General features: G+C 41.7%; 1 protein-coding gene across 1 annotated transcript; it reads right to left on the bottom strand.

The window, feature by feature from the left end:
• Positions 1–2186: 2186 nt before the first annotated feature.
• On the bottom strand, positions 2187–15632 carry PROB1 (proline rich basic protein 1). The gene is made up of 2 exons (XM_042450046.1): positions 10836–15632; positions 2187–2783 (listed from the first exon to the last, which is right to left on the bottom strand). The coding sequence occupies exon 1, from the start codon at positions 15569–15571 to the stop codon at positions 11855–11857; it is 3717 nt and encodes a 1238-aa protein (XP_042305980.1). The 5' UTR covers positions 15572–15632; the 3' UTR covers positions 2187–2783; positions 10836–11854.
• Positions 15633–16386: the final 754 nt, after the last annotated feature.

Below are 16386 nucleotides of genomic sequence, written 5' to 3'. Positions count from 1 at the left end.
GGCAGAGTCCTGCCTTTCCTAAACTTAATTCATAAACCCAAGGGTTTCTTTACTTAAAAATAGTTTTTTATGTTCTTCCTCATTAATAACTTTGCCTTTTTGTATCTAGCCACATCCTTTTCATGATACTCTGAAATGGCTCAGCTATGTGTCCCTGTTTTCATTTGGGAAATGTTGGTTAGTACATAAGCCCCACTTATTTCAATGAGCCTATCAGATGTATATGTTCTGAATAGATGACAGTCGACATTTCAAATCACTGTGTAAAGAGTGGGTGGGAAATATAGATCTATGCTGATGCTTCTTTTATCCTGAAAATCAAAGCAAGTGACTATTTGGCACAGACCTAGTTAAGACATCTACAACACTAATATGGCAATGTATATTGTTCATAGAAACAGTTCTGATACTCAAAATAATATAAATAGTTTATTGTCAAATCTAATGCTCATTCAGATAAAACGCATCAGTTATATAAAACACAAGGCACATTTTGGATCTTGCAGCCAGGAACAATTAAAGCATGTAAAAACATAAGAAACCTTACAAATATTGCATTATGGATGATATTTTCAAATACAGTTCTTTTTGGCATATCACAGATATGACATTCCTTCATACACCAAATGTCTACTGTCACCCAACACTGAACAACAGCCATCTTACTATTCAGCTGTGCATTAAAAAAAATCGATAAATAATTCCTTTAGATGTTATCACTAAAAACATCCTCAGAGCAATGATACCAAATCATATACTTTCTGTTTTTTCTGTTGTCAGAGCACTCCTGTAGTTTCACAATACTATATTCAAAACCTGCAATAATTTCTGTACAATAACCATTTTGGAAAGACAGTTTTTTGCACCACAAACCAAGTATCAATATTTTCAAATATATTATTTACAACCGGGAAAGTACAAAAAAATAATAATCTTGTGACACATTAAAAACTAACAAATCGTTTTATTGTTGTATAAAGTTTTAAGTGATTCAAGGCTATTTCAGGTACATGAACTGTGTCTTCATCTGGCAGGGTTTTACATACGTGTGTGTGTTCATATATACTGGTATAAAGAAAACAAGGCAAAAAGGTTAAAGGACCACAAGGAACAAGAGATTTGTTCTACGACATTTGAAAAAATGAGAAAATTCTGTTAAATGTCCAGTCAAACCAGGGACCCCAGAAATGGCTGGGGAAAGAAGCTTGAGACAGTACAATAAATAAATTCATGATTGGCTTTAACTTCAGTGAAAAAGACACGTTTTTAAGTATTCTAGAAAGCCTAGAAGTTCATTATTCAAAACTTCATCTCTTTACTTTCTGATTCAACATACTCTTCCTCTCTACTTTTCTCTACTGCATGAGCTCAGAGGTCAGCTTGCCTCCTCTGTTCACACAGCAAAGCTCTGATTCCAAGGTGTAGCAAACAAGATTGTGCCGTGTCCTAGAGCCTGTCTATACAATTAAAATACTCATCCCAATGAATTAGAATGTGATCTGTCCACACAAGATTTACAGGAGTTTGGGCCTCTTGCCCCCACTCCCTCTACAAATCCCTTAAACTGCACAGAAAGGCTTCAACCATGTAGCTGTCTGTTTCCTTCACACAGATTCAGATGGGCGTGCATTTTTGGCAGCGGAAGCGCAAATATAGTCAGCCCTCCTTATCCATGGATTTTTTTATCCACAGATTCAAGTATCCACAGCTTGAAAATATTCCCAAATAGTATAAATTACAAATAGCAAATCTTGATTTTTCATTTTATATAAGGAAGACCATTTTGCTCTACTGTTATATTTAATGGGACTTGAGCATCCACAGATTTTGTTATTCACGGGGGATCCTGGAACCAAACCTCAGCTGATAACAAGGTCCCACTGTACAGTTGGTCTTCCACATCTGCAGCTTTAACTTTTGCAGATGTGATTATTTCTGGTTTTGATTAATATGTTCTCTCTAGGAATCTCTTAAGTCCTCCAGCGCAACTCTGCCAGAAGTTTACTATACAGCTCCACTGCCGAATCTAGAAGTGTCTACAAAACGCTTCTCTAGACATTTGTAGGTATCCAGCATGATTCTGTGGTTAACCTTTGGCAGATGTTGACCATAATGTTCCACTGGAGGACCTGAGGATTCCTAGAAAGTTGTTCTCTTAGGTAAAAAAAATAATAGTGGGGTTTTTTTATTTGCAGTTTTCCCATATTCACAGGAGTCCTTTACCTCTAACCCCAGCAAATGTGGAGGGACAATTGTAGATCTGAATTTGTGGAGGAAAGTGAAGACAATTAAAGGTTGATACGAATGTGCGAAAACATGCAGCAGTTCAGATAATACAGTTATGTGTAGACTAGCCCCTAGAAAACAGGCCTCTCCTCTACCTTATCAGTTAGCTTTCATGACAACATTAGCCCATGTGGAGAGGCAGAGCTGTGTGAGACAGATCTGGTCCCCTCTGCCACTGGTCCTGTCCTTCCAGGGCCCATGAACCAAACTCCAACATCTTGCTTCTTGATTTGTTCTAAGAAACAGCCTTTAGCATTACCATCATATTATTGTTTTATTCCACTAGAAAGCTGTGAACAACCATCGTGCTGGTTCCTTAGTGAAAGCATTTCCCTTCTGCTCCCTTTCACTTCTGTGTCAGATGGTTTTCCTCCATTTGTGAGGGATCCTGCATCATATTCCATTCTTCATTGCGGATTCCTTCTCTACCTTGCCGTTCTGTGGGGGGTTTTTGTTCTTTTGTTTTGTTTTGTTTTACAACAGCAAGAAAATCCACCCTGCAAACACAGAAACCCATTTAAAGACATAAATCCCTGCCATCTTTCCACTTAAAAATTAAAGTCCTGTGGAAACAACAAGCACTTTTAGCACTTTGAACACAAACATATTGATTATAATATAAAATTTTCACTGGCTACAGTGGAACCCTCTTCATCACATCAGTTTTAAAGGTGCTACAAGACTATATTTTATACAAAGGACTACATTCCTGTCACTTAAGGAGGGCAACTAAAAAAAAATCAAAAGGATCACACATACTCTTAGGTCATCTGCTACAGTAAGTCACACAGACATGTGGAGCATGGATTTACAGCTGCTGTCTTTTCATATGTCTTTGGAGATGTAGTAAAACCTGTCCGAGGAAACAAAGCCACTGATGGGTTCAGTATGAATAAGAGAAAACTCTTATTCGTGGGATCACAATGTTCTCTTTCTTGCCATAAGCTGAAATAAGGAGACTACATGTCTATATACAGTCAGCCCTCCACATTTGCAGATCTGACTTTTGCAGATTTGATTATTTATAGATTTGATTAATATGTTCTCTCTAGGAATCTCTAGGTTCTCCACATAAACTATGGTCAATATCTGCCAGAAGTTACACTGGAAGATCTAGAGATTTCTAGAGAACATGTCTCTATGCATTTGTAGGTCTTCCAGCACAATTCTATGGACAATGTCTAGCAGATGTTGACCCCATACTTCCATTGGAGAACCTAGAGATTCCTACAGAGGCGTTCTCTCAGATTACAAAAAAAGTTTTCCACTTTCACAGGGATCCTACATCCCTAACCCAAGAAAATGTGGAGGGCCCACTGTAATGAGTTTCAGAGTGGTCACTCACTAATTGCAGAAGCCACAGGCACTGACTATTCCTTTCCTATATGGTGTGATACATCTCAGTTTGTACACGGAAACCCAGTGCAAGAGAGTTTTCAGGCAGCCCAGTCCATCCCTTAGGGATAAACTGTGTGAGGGACCCCAAAATCTGGGAACAAGTCCTGTGAGTTTGCCAGAGTCAGTACCTCCATGATCGAGTACAAAGAGGAAGCACTTTATAGTTGTCTCCAAAGTGTCACAACAATACCTCTTCAACACAGCTTTAAAAGTTGGAGGAGTCCTGTTTTTACATTTGGCCACCCTATCATGATTATGAAGCCCTTTTTGGAGTTCCTTTTGAAGTCAGAATGATGGCGACTGGGCAAAGGGCCTCATTTGCTGTAATGCCGATTGTTGTTGAAAGGTTTTCCTGAGGACAATTACTTGGAGTTGTCATTTTGGCAGACTCTAACACAGGGGTGAGCAAAGGTTAAGTCCTCCAAATGTTGTTGGACTGCAACTCCTAGCAGTCCTCACTGTTGATTGTGGTGGATGAGGCTGGCTGGAGTTGTATTCCAACTCCAACTGCATCTGCACTGAAGAAGCAATGCAGTTTGACACCACTTTAATAGCCTTGACTCAATGCTATGGAATCTTGGGATCTGCAGTTTGCTGTGGCACTAGAGCTCTCTGACAGAGAAGGCTAAATATCACATAAAACTATAAATCACAGGAATCCATAGCACTGAGCCATGGCAGTTAAAGTGAATGTCAAATTGCCTTAATTCTATAGTGCAGATGCAGCCTCCATCTGGAAGACCACCCTTTCCCTACCACTGCTCTGACATTACAGTTTAGAGTTGCTGTTTAAATGCTGTGTTTCAGGTTGCCCGTGCATTTGGAGGTGAGCCCTAGTGAACCCACTAATTTGCACTGTGTAGACACAAACAATTGGGTTGGTTTGTCGGTGTTTTTCTCATTAGAGTTTTGAAATCCTTTCATTTAAAATTATTCTTTGATACTTAGGTTCTGTAAGGTGCTCTGGACATCCTGTAGACTGAACAGCAGGATAGGAGGACTTGTAATTTACAAACCAACCTCTAAGCCAAGGCCGTTCAGATGGACTGCATCTCCACACAACTCTAGCCAGTATTTCAAATACAGTTGGTGATGAATGCTGTGAGCTGCAATCCAACAACGTCTGGAGGATCACAAGATTTCCATCTCTTTTGTAAGCCAACCTCCCCCAGTCTGGTGCCTTCAGAGATGTTGGAATGCAGCTTTTACCATCCTCAACCGGCATGGCTGGTATGATGGGAGCTGCAGTCCTATGACATCTGGAGGGCAACCATTTGGGAAAGGGTGATCTTGACATTCAGAAGACACGCATCTACACAAAATGGCCAGAGTATGCTGCCAGAATGTTATTCTGAACTGAAGCAGCTTATTCAGGTGCATATTACAAGCCAAAATCAACACAATGAAAGAGACACTGTGAATGACATCTTAAGGCTAACGGATCCTGTTGGCCAATTGTCCAAGCCTCAGTATGCTCTCTATTCAGGGATGATGGGATTTACAGGCCAATGTCTAGGGACCCAAGGTTGGAAACTCTGGCCTCAAGGGCATGCATAGCTATGCAGAACACTGAGATCCCAGATTCTGCCACTTGTCCCTTTCAACATTCAAAAGCAGGGGCACAGACTGTGCCTTCTATGGAGGGCTGCCAACTGGCCAGGCAAAACAAAAACAGAACAGCCTGAATTCTCTCCAGTAGCTCTCTCCCTCAGCCACTTGACAAAACAGGATCTGGCAGGTTGTTCACAGCATGAAGGTAACCATGAGCCCCTTTTAGCCCTTCAGTAACCATGGCTACTTCCCTGACCTATATATCTACAGGCCTCTGGGCACCTAGAGGGATTTCTACAGATAAGAAGCCTGCAAAACCAAGATTTCTGGTCTTGTGGACAAAACCCACTCCTTGCCTAGATCTGTATGGGTACAAAGCCCTTTGTATTCTGGAATACAGACCTGTTTTCTAGTCTTGTCTGAGCTCGGCTCTGCACCTGAGGCTTTTGGCTGAGTCTGAGCATTTAAGGCAGGAGGGTTGTTGAGACCATATGGCTCAGCAGTTTACATACACAGAGAGATGTCTGAAGAAGTGACCAGGTGCACAAGTGTAGTACGTACACCAACATATCACTTTTTCATCACTGGTGCAACTTGCTATGTGGAAATTCATAGAAGACCTGGCAATTTAGGAGATCTGACTTTTCCACTTATTAAGAAAACATTCACAGAACTGGGTTTTCAGACCATGCCATCACCAGAATTTCTATTGCTCAAACAAAATGTGTGTGCATGTGTGTGTGTGCTGAGTATGGCAAACTGAAGACCTTTACCATTATCTTCTCTTTTATTGATGTGACTATTCTCCCAGAGAGGTTTTTGTCAACTGTGGACAAACGTTCAGTACAGAATTATCACAGTTTGAGGCATGATTGTTTTATATTTCATATAATGTAGGTCTTTAAGATTTGGGAAGGACATCTGAAAGATCTTCAGTTCCTGAGACTGGTGAAACCTGATTGCTGTATATGGTTTGTGCTACCAGGCTGGATTTTAAGATTTTAAGGTTGAAGCAAGTATATTAATAAAAAATAAAAATAAACTTTATTCTTATACCCCGCCTTTCTGCTGCAGCAATCAGTATTGAATTTGTATTTTGCTGTCAGTGCAAAATCTTGCTGTACTGTGTTTTAATGGTAATGTAGACAGTAATAGGTTTGGGTGGACCTTACACCATAAAACCACTTGGTTCTCTACGACTGAAAAGGGCTATTATTAACAATTAATTGCTGCAAATCATAGAAGGGATTTTCTCTTTGGTTGCCACCCATCCGAGGCCCAATTACAGGGGCCCCTGGGGAAAGAGAAACCTTAGCTTAAGATTTATGTGTGAGCAGTACCATTCAAAAGCCAGCATGGAGTAGTGGTTCAAGCACTGGACTATGACCCTGAAGATCTGGGTACAATTCCCTTCTCAGCCATGGAAACTGCTGGGTGACTTTGGGAGAGTCACACACTCTCAGCCCCAGAAAACTCCATGATAGGTTCACTTTCAGGTTGTCATAGGTCAGAAACAACTTGAAGTCACACAACAACAGCAAGTACCATTAACTCCCTTCGTGCCTACTATTTGCATTGAGACAAGAGCTTCCATATGTCCAAGTTGGAACATTTTTTCCGGTGACCATGGGCGGCAGGTAGTTAAACCATTCTCCTTACCAATTAAGGTCCCAGTCTGAATTGGGCCTCTTAAAACTCCTATTTGCTTTACAAAATCTATTTATGCAACTGGTAATTGGGTGGATTACCTATCCTACCAATCAGATGGTAATGATATGAATGGCATCTTGTCTAATTTGACTCTGAACATATAACTTATCAAAGGCTGCAGAGGAATTTTTTCCTCAAGGGCTGGTAATCTTTGTGCTCCTTTGCTTTCCATGCCCCTTTGGAATTGCAGAAGCACATAACATGTCAAATATATATCCATGCTTTCCTCTTGCTAGCTTGATTCACTTAGCCAGCCAACCCTAGGAAGCCAGATATAATTACATTCTTACATTTCAGAGGGTTATTTTAATTGTTTATTACCTGGCATTAAGAAGTAAGCAGCGTTCAGCTTTCAGTGCGTTCTATAATGTTAATCTAGTGCTAATGGGTTCTAAGATGTTCACTGTGATGGCAACAGGGATGATGTCTCTGGCTCCCATTAGATGAAGTGATGTGATGTCTGAGAATGCTCATAAACATCCCATCTGCTCAGGAAAAAAGATCAGCTATGCAATCTTCACATCAGCTTTCTCAGCAGAAATTTTTTAAGGCTGTTATACAAATTTAGGGCCAATATTCTTGGAAAATTTTTTTTAAATGATTATGGAATATTTTCTTTTAGAATGGGGGAATAAAAGGTTTAGTAACAGGTGTTCACGTATTTGCTGCTTCCAAACCATTTAAAACACTATTTGAGAGGAAGACTTTCACCTAAGACCTATGTACAGTATCAGATCACTATAATTCCTGATCTTCATTTCCTTTTTGCAGTTCATTTTATGGAAACGAGAGCATTATTTTGTGGGATACTATGGAGAGCTAGCGGAGACAACATATTTATTTCTGTTTTACTACTGAATATTTATTTCTGTTTTACTACTTGATACTTTGGTCTGTTTTTATTGAGCTTTTTGCTTGGTCTTCAAAGCCAATGAGGAACCTCATAGCTCCTTCCATTTATAGCAAATAATAAACATTTTTAAAAAGTTCAATTTGTAATTACATTCTGAATTTGTCATTATATTCTGAATAAACTGGACTTTTAATACCGCAAACATTATGATTTGATGCCAATGAATGAATTTTATGTAACAAATTTTATATTCCCAAGGAAGAAAGTGACTTTCAGTCTGTAAAGGATTGTTTATTATTGTAACTGGGGAGAGGAGGAATGAAACCTGGTGAAATGTTTCAGTTCTCTAGATGCAGTGGCTGGAAATAACTGTAAATGACCAAGAGTCCTGATGAGAAGAGTGGCTAGTGATGAAGTTGGTAAAGTGTAGGGTTAGGTTGGTAAAGTGTAAATATAAGAACCTTATTTTGGAAGGAGTATTGTGTAAGAGCTAGGCATGATGCAATGGTTTCAGCACTGGACTACAACTCTGGAAATCAATTCCAGAAAGCCCACTCAGTAGCTTTGGAGTCACACTCTCTCAGCTCCATGATAGGGTTGCTTTAGGGTTGCCATAAGTCTGAAACAACCTGAAAGTGCATACCAGCAACAATGTTGTGTTAGAGCCGAAATACCCCTAAAGGCACTAGGTCTTGTCTGATCTTGGAAGCTAAGCAGAATCAGCCCTTGCTAGTACTTGGATGGGAGTCCACCAACAAATACCAGCCTATATTTCAGAGGAAGAAACTGGTAACTACCTCTGAGTATTCCCTGTGTAAGAGAATCCTATGAAGCTTGTGACAATAAGCTGACAGGAGATTTGAAAGGCCATATACACACACATTGTGTAAGAAATGTAAAGGATGCCAACATTGCATCACTGTTGGGAAAAGACCTGCAGCAGCTGCATTCCCATCCATCTGGCAAGTATTAAAGTCACAAGGAGCCAGGAAAAAGAAAGCAGAACTATCTATAGCAAATGTGGGCAACATGTGGCCACCCAAATGCTATTGACATGCAATTCCCATCTGCACAAGCCAGTATAGTGACTGTTGAGATAATGGGACATGTAGTTCAACAATACCAGGAGAGCAGAAAGCCCCCCCCCCCAATTGATTTGTAAGGCCTGGGATGACTTTTTAAATTTTTTGTGAGCCACCTTGAGTCCCGATATCAGAAGAAAGTGGGATATAAATAAATATAACAGTCATCATCATCATCACCATCACCATCATTATGATCATCATCCAGTGCTGCCTCTTTTTCTGGCTCTTGTCTTGCCCCTCAATATACAAACCCATTAGACCATTTCAATTTTATATAAAAGCAAAAAGAGAATGGCTAACTGCTAAGCTGTATGGTGGTCAAGAAAGGGAGCTTTGGAAGCCAGAGGACTGTGGAAGTCAAGCCCAAACCACAGCATGCTCATGTGCCTTTATGTTAGGGAGCGACAAAGTGGGTCCATTCTGATGTTATTGAACTGTAACCCTCAGAAGCCCTAGCCAGCACAGTCAATGATGAAGAATGGTGGGAGTTGCAGTTGAACAACATCTGGAGTGCCCTGCTTTACATTTTAAGGAGGAACTTTCAGGGACAGTTCCTTCTGATAACATTTCTGCCATCACTGGCCAGCTGCAATGAGAAAAAAATATTATCTGGTGAAATGCATGCTTCTCTGTTACTCCTACAAGGATACTCTCATGGTTTGAACAAACCTTCATCCACCAAGAGAGGCAGATAATAAACAAATAAATAACTAAATAGATAATAGGAGGCGTGGACAACCTGCCCCTCAGATGCTGTTGGACTGTAGCTCCCATGATCGCCCCACTGGCTGGTGGGAATTGCAGATCAGAAACTTCTGGAGGGCAACAAGTTGCCGAACCCTGGTCTCGGGACTGAGACAAAAGTGGGGAGGAGAATGGGTGGTTTATTCCACAGATTAGCCAGCCGCATATACCACACATTCAGGAAGACAAGGAAAATTGTGGTCCTACTTGGATACTAGCTGCTCTGGCTCATCTCCCTGGTTATTCTGAGCAGGAAAACTCAGCACAGAGAGCAGCATGCAGCACTAGGCTTGCTTCTGCTTTCCCCTTATTTCTGGCAGAAACAAGATGCAGTATTCTGTTCAGGAATTGCTGATATATATAAAAAGAGATTGACAAAAGAAGGAAGACCTACTTCACCTCATCATTCTGGGCAGCATAGTAGTCCACAGAGACATCAAGGTGGTGGAAGCAAGTCTCCAGGTACACAGTAATGCTGCACATTTGCCTCTCACCATCATCCATCCAGTGATACTGATTTATGATAATAGTGGCTAATCCCAACCTTTTCCCAAAGCTTCCGAAACCATTGCTCTTTTGCAGTTTTTTTTTAAATAGTTAAAATAATGCAGTTATTAAAGAAATGCCAAAAAAGTATTGCATTGCCTACAACTTGCAAAGCCAGATAATGTTACATTTTGAGGAGCAGAATATATTGCAATTATATTTTACCTTTCTTCCATGTTGGAACTACAATAGCCAGGTGTAAAAGAGAACAAGGCTCTCACCCATTTACCTGTGGTGCAGAATAATGCATTTCAGCAGGTGAAAGTTCTCATGCAAGTGACACCTGCTGAAATTCCCTCTTCTACACAACTATTAAAGATGCTGAAAGCTTGCCCTCTTTTCAATCTGGCTATTCTGTTCTACTGTTCACCCAAATATTGAACAGATCCTTTGCTGGGGATCATGTTGATTCTTCCTTGGCACAAACATATTTTATTCTCCCCTGAATGGAATCGTAGAATCATAGACTCATAGAATCATAAAGTTGGAAGGAACCGCAAAGGCCATCCAGTCCACCCCCCTGCCATGCAGGAAATGCTTTATTTTTACCCTGTTGATCACTGCTGACTTTGAAACAGTTATCTAGTAACCATTCCCATGCATTCATAAGTAGGCAGAGTATCACTGCTGGCATCTGGTATTACTTCTATTTTGCCACTTACCAAGTCAAGACTGGGCTCTGGAGATCTGCCTCTTCAGTGTGGAGCTCTGGTCAAAGATGAAGTTCAAGGGAGTTGTTAGGCCTTCCACTCTCAGGCTGCCCAGTACATAATGTGTTATTATGCTCACAGTATTTATGCCGCTAGAATCCAACAAGGTAGGGCAAAATGGGCTGAGACATTTTGCTGCCTGAGGTGGACAACAAATGGTGCTTCCCCTCCCTAGTTTCACACACAGAAGTTGACCAGACTGGCAGCTGAATCTGTCTTCAACCTAGATGACAGGACAGCCTCCTCCAATGCACCAGGCTAGTTTAGGGGGCACTGGGAAGGCTACACAGCATACACAAAGGTCCTGTCCTCCAGCACTTCACTACCGCTCCCTGCTTTCTGAGCTGGCTGTGTTGGGGGTATTTGTGGCCCTGTTACTACAATATACTGGTATGTGATGGAAAGGTGAAGTGGGGTCCTGTTAACAATCAGTGGTACCTGGAGCTGTTGTTGGTTTGTGCATATATAAAAGTATCACAACTAAAAAAAAAAAGTTTGGTTGAACATTTAATTTCCCACATAAGAGCCAAGAGTTGTGAATAAATGGACTCCTCTGGAGCAGACTTAGCATTAGAATATTATACTGCAAATAGTATGCTTCAAGAAACAAACAACTGGAAATGAAAATCTTAAAGCCTGTATCCTGGTCCCCTGATGTCAATACCAAAACTCCCATTGACTTCAATTAGCACCAGAACGTGGCCCATTATTGCTCAGGATGTTTCTACTTAATGAACACCATCAAGCAAGTGATCTGTTAGCTATAAATGCTTAATGTCCTTTGAATCCTTTGGAGCCCACGCAACTAAACAAAATGAACAAAAAACAACCAAGCTTCCACTTTCCTGACATTAGTTTTTTCCAGCTTCTAAGGAATGAAATTTGGCTTCACCTTTAAAAACGGGGTGGGTGGGTGGGGGAGAATGATCTAAAATATAGCATCCTCTTTACAGATGTTGTTAAATTTGTTGTCACACTCTAAAGAAAGATCCCTTTTCAGGCAAAGAAGGGCCAGAATTTGTGGTTGGGGAAAACAAAGCTTGATTAGGATTCGGACTTGAATTCATCCCAGTGGGAATATAATATAAACTTTCCATGTAGTTTCCATCAGCAGTCTGGGCAGGTGGGGGAGCTTCATTCTTTGAAAAATGGTTGAAGCTTTCAGTAATGTTTGCGTTGTCTTGAATGGGTTGCTGGTCTTGAAGATCCAGATGGGCAGGTGGCGCAGCTGGAGGGGGAGGAGGGAAACCCGGAAATCCAGAATATGACATGTATGGTGGTCCATAACCTCCTGCGTTCATGACCACTGAAGAGAATGGAGACTGGTAAAGCCCACCATGTGAGGTCAGAGGGACTGGTGGTATCAGCACCTCAATGTACTGCCCTGTCTCTGGATCATAAAGCATCTTCAACTGAGGCTGCCTTGGTGATTCCACATAATAGCATTTCCCACTCTCTGGATCAACTAACATTTTTCGATGCGCTTGTAGTGGTGGAGCAGCAAAGTGCCTAGTTGGGCTTGGAGCAGTCTTACCAGATGGCGAAGTCCTTTCATTTCTTCTTGTGAAATTGGGAGACTCTTCAAGTCTCAAGGGGAGTTGACTATGGCTTGGGTTATTAGGATACAACACATTATCAGAGGCTGCTTTCCTTTCCATTTGTTTTGGTGGGTAAAACTCATTGCTTATTTTATTTCCTGATGCTTCTCCACTGGGCTGGAAAGAGACATTAGAAGAGAAAGAGGTATTATCCATGGGCAATGTAAGGGGGTACTTAGCGGGTGCTTCAGGTTGCTGGGCTTTCACAGGAATTGTTAAGTAATTTGTGTTGTCAGCTTGAGTAGCTGAAAAATACTGTTCATTTGCCATTTGTGGTTTATTATTAAAATAATCACACCCTGAATCAGGGAGCTTTTTACAAGAGGCTGATGGTGTAAAAGATGAGTTTGATATTACCTTGATTCCTTCACTATACTCTCTTGTTTGTGGACTGTCTGAAATGTATTCTGAATGTATCCTGTTGTGCCTTTCCAAAGGCCTGGTGTCTTCAAGTCCTTTAGTTTCAGTTGCACTGTCAACAACATGGTGACTTGTTGGAGTCTGTGTCTGAATATTTTGGGTGCTTGTTGCCTGTGAGTGCCTGCAGCTCTCACGGGATGATGCAGATTCGGAGAATTTATTTTCTTCTTTCAAAAAACTAGACAAATCTCTAGTGTCTCTGGGAGCCACTGAAAAGACCTCGCTGGATAAATGTTTTGGATAGGGCAACTCCTGGGTTTTGCAAGGCTCCTGAATATGGCTTGTGGTCATGGAACCATGATCTCTCCTTGTGATTTCTTGAAGAGATGCAGTGGATGGAATAACAATGGCCTCTGATGAAACCACAGCTTTGTTTTCTCTCAACAAGCTATGATTAGACTGTGGCAACGCTTCTCTTATGGTCCTCTCATCAAGTGTGGAACAACTTGAAGCAGGGAAATAATCAGTCTCTGTTTTGTGTGACTGTTTGGAAATGGAGCTGTTGACTTTGATATTAAGCTGAGACTCCTTCTTGGCAGCTGAAGAAGAAGGTCTGACATTTAATTCACTCCGCTCGTAAGGTACCGGTTTATTTTCAACCTGGGGCTGACACTCTTTATTTTCAGCAACAAGCTTCTTTGACTGAATTGTAGTGATATGCACTGGAGATTCCCCCACTGCAGAGCATTTGTTTTCTGGATGACCAGCAGCTTTGTTTTCATGTAACTGTCCTGTGGGATAAAAATTGTCACTGGACTCCCTGCCACTTGTGCTGTCATCAAGTAGAGAAAGTGCTGAAAGATCAAGGTCCTCAGCTTGGTCTTCCTTTTTCTCCTGTATAGAGTTTACTGTTTGAGAATCATCTTTCCGACATATTGAGGTACAATGTATGAACAGAGGTGAGATGGCCATGGAATCCCTTGGCAACACAGTTAAGTTGTTCTCACTCTTGCTTTCTGAATAGGAAGCCTGGTCTACACTGGAGCTGTCTGAGGATTTAAGGGCATGGCTGTAGCTGTCATTCACCAATTTTCTGACATCTCTGGGAGGATGTATTCTTATCTTCCCTTTACTTTCCATCTGAGTAGTCTTCTCCGTGCAAGATTTTTTCAGGCAATTTGATTTTTCACTGTGTGTCTTGCTGGAAGATGGAAATGTGACAGATGAAAGTTTCATGCTCTGAAATGTAGGCAACCTCCTATCACTGGAAATTCTGTCTAAAGGTGGGTGCCTAGGAGCATGAGGAATACTGTGTTCATTCTTGATCTGAGGGATGAGCTTCATTTCTTTGGTTTTGGATGTGAAGATGTTGCTTGGAGCATCTTTGGGCACCATGAGGCTTTTAGGCTTAATGGGAAACATTTCTTCTTTGGACTGTGTATGCTTGTTCTGACGAATAGCTCGTTGTTTCAGGTTTGGCCAAGGCTTTTGTGGCTTTGCAAATTTTGGAACTGCTGCCAAGCTTTTTGTATCGGCTTGCATAGATTCAAACACAGCTCGAGCTCTCCTGTATTCTTTTCTTTCCCCAGAAACCTGTTTTCTGATTTTGTTTGTCTCTATCATATTCACACCACTCTCTGCCAAGATAGGGAGCCTCTTCAGCTGAGTGGCTTCTTGATATTTCATCCTCTCATTCAGTTCATTAAATGTGTTTTTCAGTTTACAAACCTTTTCCCTTAGTTGCTCGTTGAGCACAACTCCCTTGGTTGGCCTCAAGCCATCCATGCTGTCTTTGCTCACTGCAATGGATTCAGACTTCTCACTGGTGGTGGAATGACTTTGCATATCCTCAGTTGAAAAGCTGCAGTCTGATTTGGACAATGAACTTGACTTGCCTTCTAAACTGTCCCCTTGGATATCAGTACTTACAGAGGAAGGGACAGAAGAGGTTGAGCTGCCCTGGATAGATGCTTGTTCCATTTTAATTCTTTGTTCGTACTGCATTTTTTTAGCCAAAACATTTCTCACCAAACTTGAAGCAAGCCGCGTTTTGTTGTAAGCATTGTTTAAAGAGGCTGCTTTCAGAAATTGTTTATAATTAATCCTAAACTCATCGCTGATACTCCTCCCTTTCACGCATGACTCTTTCCTGGATTGGGTTCCTTGGTTCCTTGCCTGGAGGGTGGCACATTCACCAGCAGCACAGAAGCCAATCTCCTTCTTCTCCTTCCGTCTCAACTGGATCTGGCGTTTGGGCACCATTCTCTTTTTAGAGAGGCTCTTTTTACCATCGGCATTCTCTAGTGTGACATCAATGCATTCAAAGTGCTCTTTTCCCAACACACCACTGAGCAGTTCTGTTTCTGGGGCTTTGCTGGCTCCTGAGAATTGCCAGCCTCCTTTAGCATGGCCAGCTACCACTGTTTTCCTTTGCTCACTGCATGCTGGCCACCTGTTCATTCCATTACAATCTTCTGGCAAGGAATTGGATAAGCTGGATGATGTCCTGTTACTGGAACTATACATATCTAGGTAACTTCCCTGGGGACATGAGAGGCTCTGGAAAGACAAAGCAGTGAGCTTCTCTACTTCATTATCAGCCTCATCCGAGTCACTCAGAACACCTGGATTTTCAACAAAATATTTGGGACATGCTGCTTTGGTACTTACAGGGCCATGAGCTCGACTGCCGAGGCTGCTTTTCTTCAGCTTGCGACCATTTGATAACATTTCCTTGGATTTGTCAGAACTGAATTGTGCAGGATGATCCAAATATTTAGATCCGCTGTCTCCTGGCTGCAGCCTTCGTGTGACGAGGCCCATTCTACTGCTGCATACTGGGTCTGCGCTATTCTTAGCTTTGATTGACATCTCAACCTGTTGGCTTTCCTTACTACTGGAAGATAGTTTGTCTCTGCAGGTTTGATCTTTTATAGTCCCACTGCGATCTGCCTGCAGGCTTTGCACTCTTGCCTCTTGGAATGGCAGTGAGTCTCCCAAAGTCTCTCTCCTGTGGGGCGGAAAATGAGCTCCTCCAGATGTAGCAGCATAAGTATCACCTTTCTCTTTGCTGTTCCTACTGCAAGGGTCTTCGTGTAAGACATTACTGAAACTATTCAGAGTCCCGCAGAGTTGCCTGGCTGTAACCTTGGACATCTTGCTTCCATCAGCAGGGCTTGTCTGAACCACAGGGAGGATCGATGTTGCTGGGGCTATACTTCCTTGCTCATACTCCGAGTCACAGTAAGTGCATGGCTTGATATGATCTCCAGATTCTTCAAAGTACTCAGCACAGTCCTTAAAACTCTCTGCTTCCTCTGAGCCCGGTGGAGTGCGGTAAGAAGAACTAGAAGTGTCAGAGGTGCGGTCTCCTTTGGAATGACAAGAAATGTGGCTGTCTTTCTCAGCGGGAGAATGGGATCTGCAGCTGTAGTTGCTGAATTGCTTTTCTTCATTCGGTCTGTCAGGTTCAGAAGAAGGTTGGCTATTTCCTGTCACAGAAAAAAACATTTTTCTTCTGTGTAGACCATGGGAGTCTGAGCTGG

Source organism: Sceloporus undulatus, chromosome 1 (assembly GCF_019175285.1).
Source record: "Sceloporus undulatus isolate JIND9_A2432 ecotype Alabama chromosome 1, SceUnd_v1.1, whole genome shotgun sequence".
Lineage (NCBI taxonomy): Eukaryota > Metazoa > Chordata > Lepidosauria > Squamata > Phrynosomatidae > Sceloporus > Sceloporus undulatus.
Note: the sequence above shows the minus strand (reverse complement) of the source record. Positions and strands in the feature narration are given on the sequence as shown.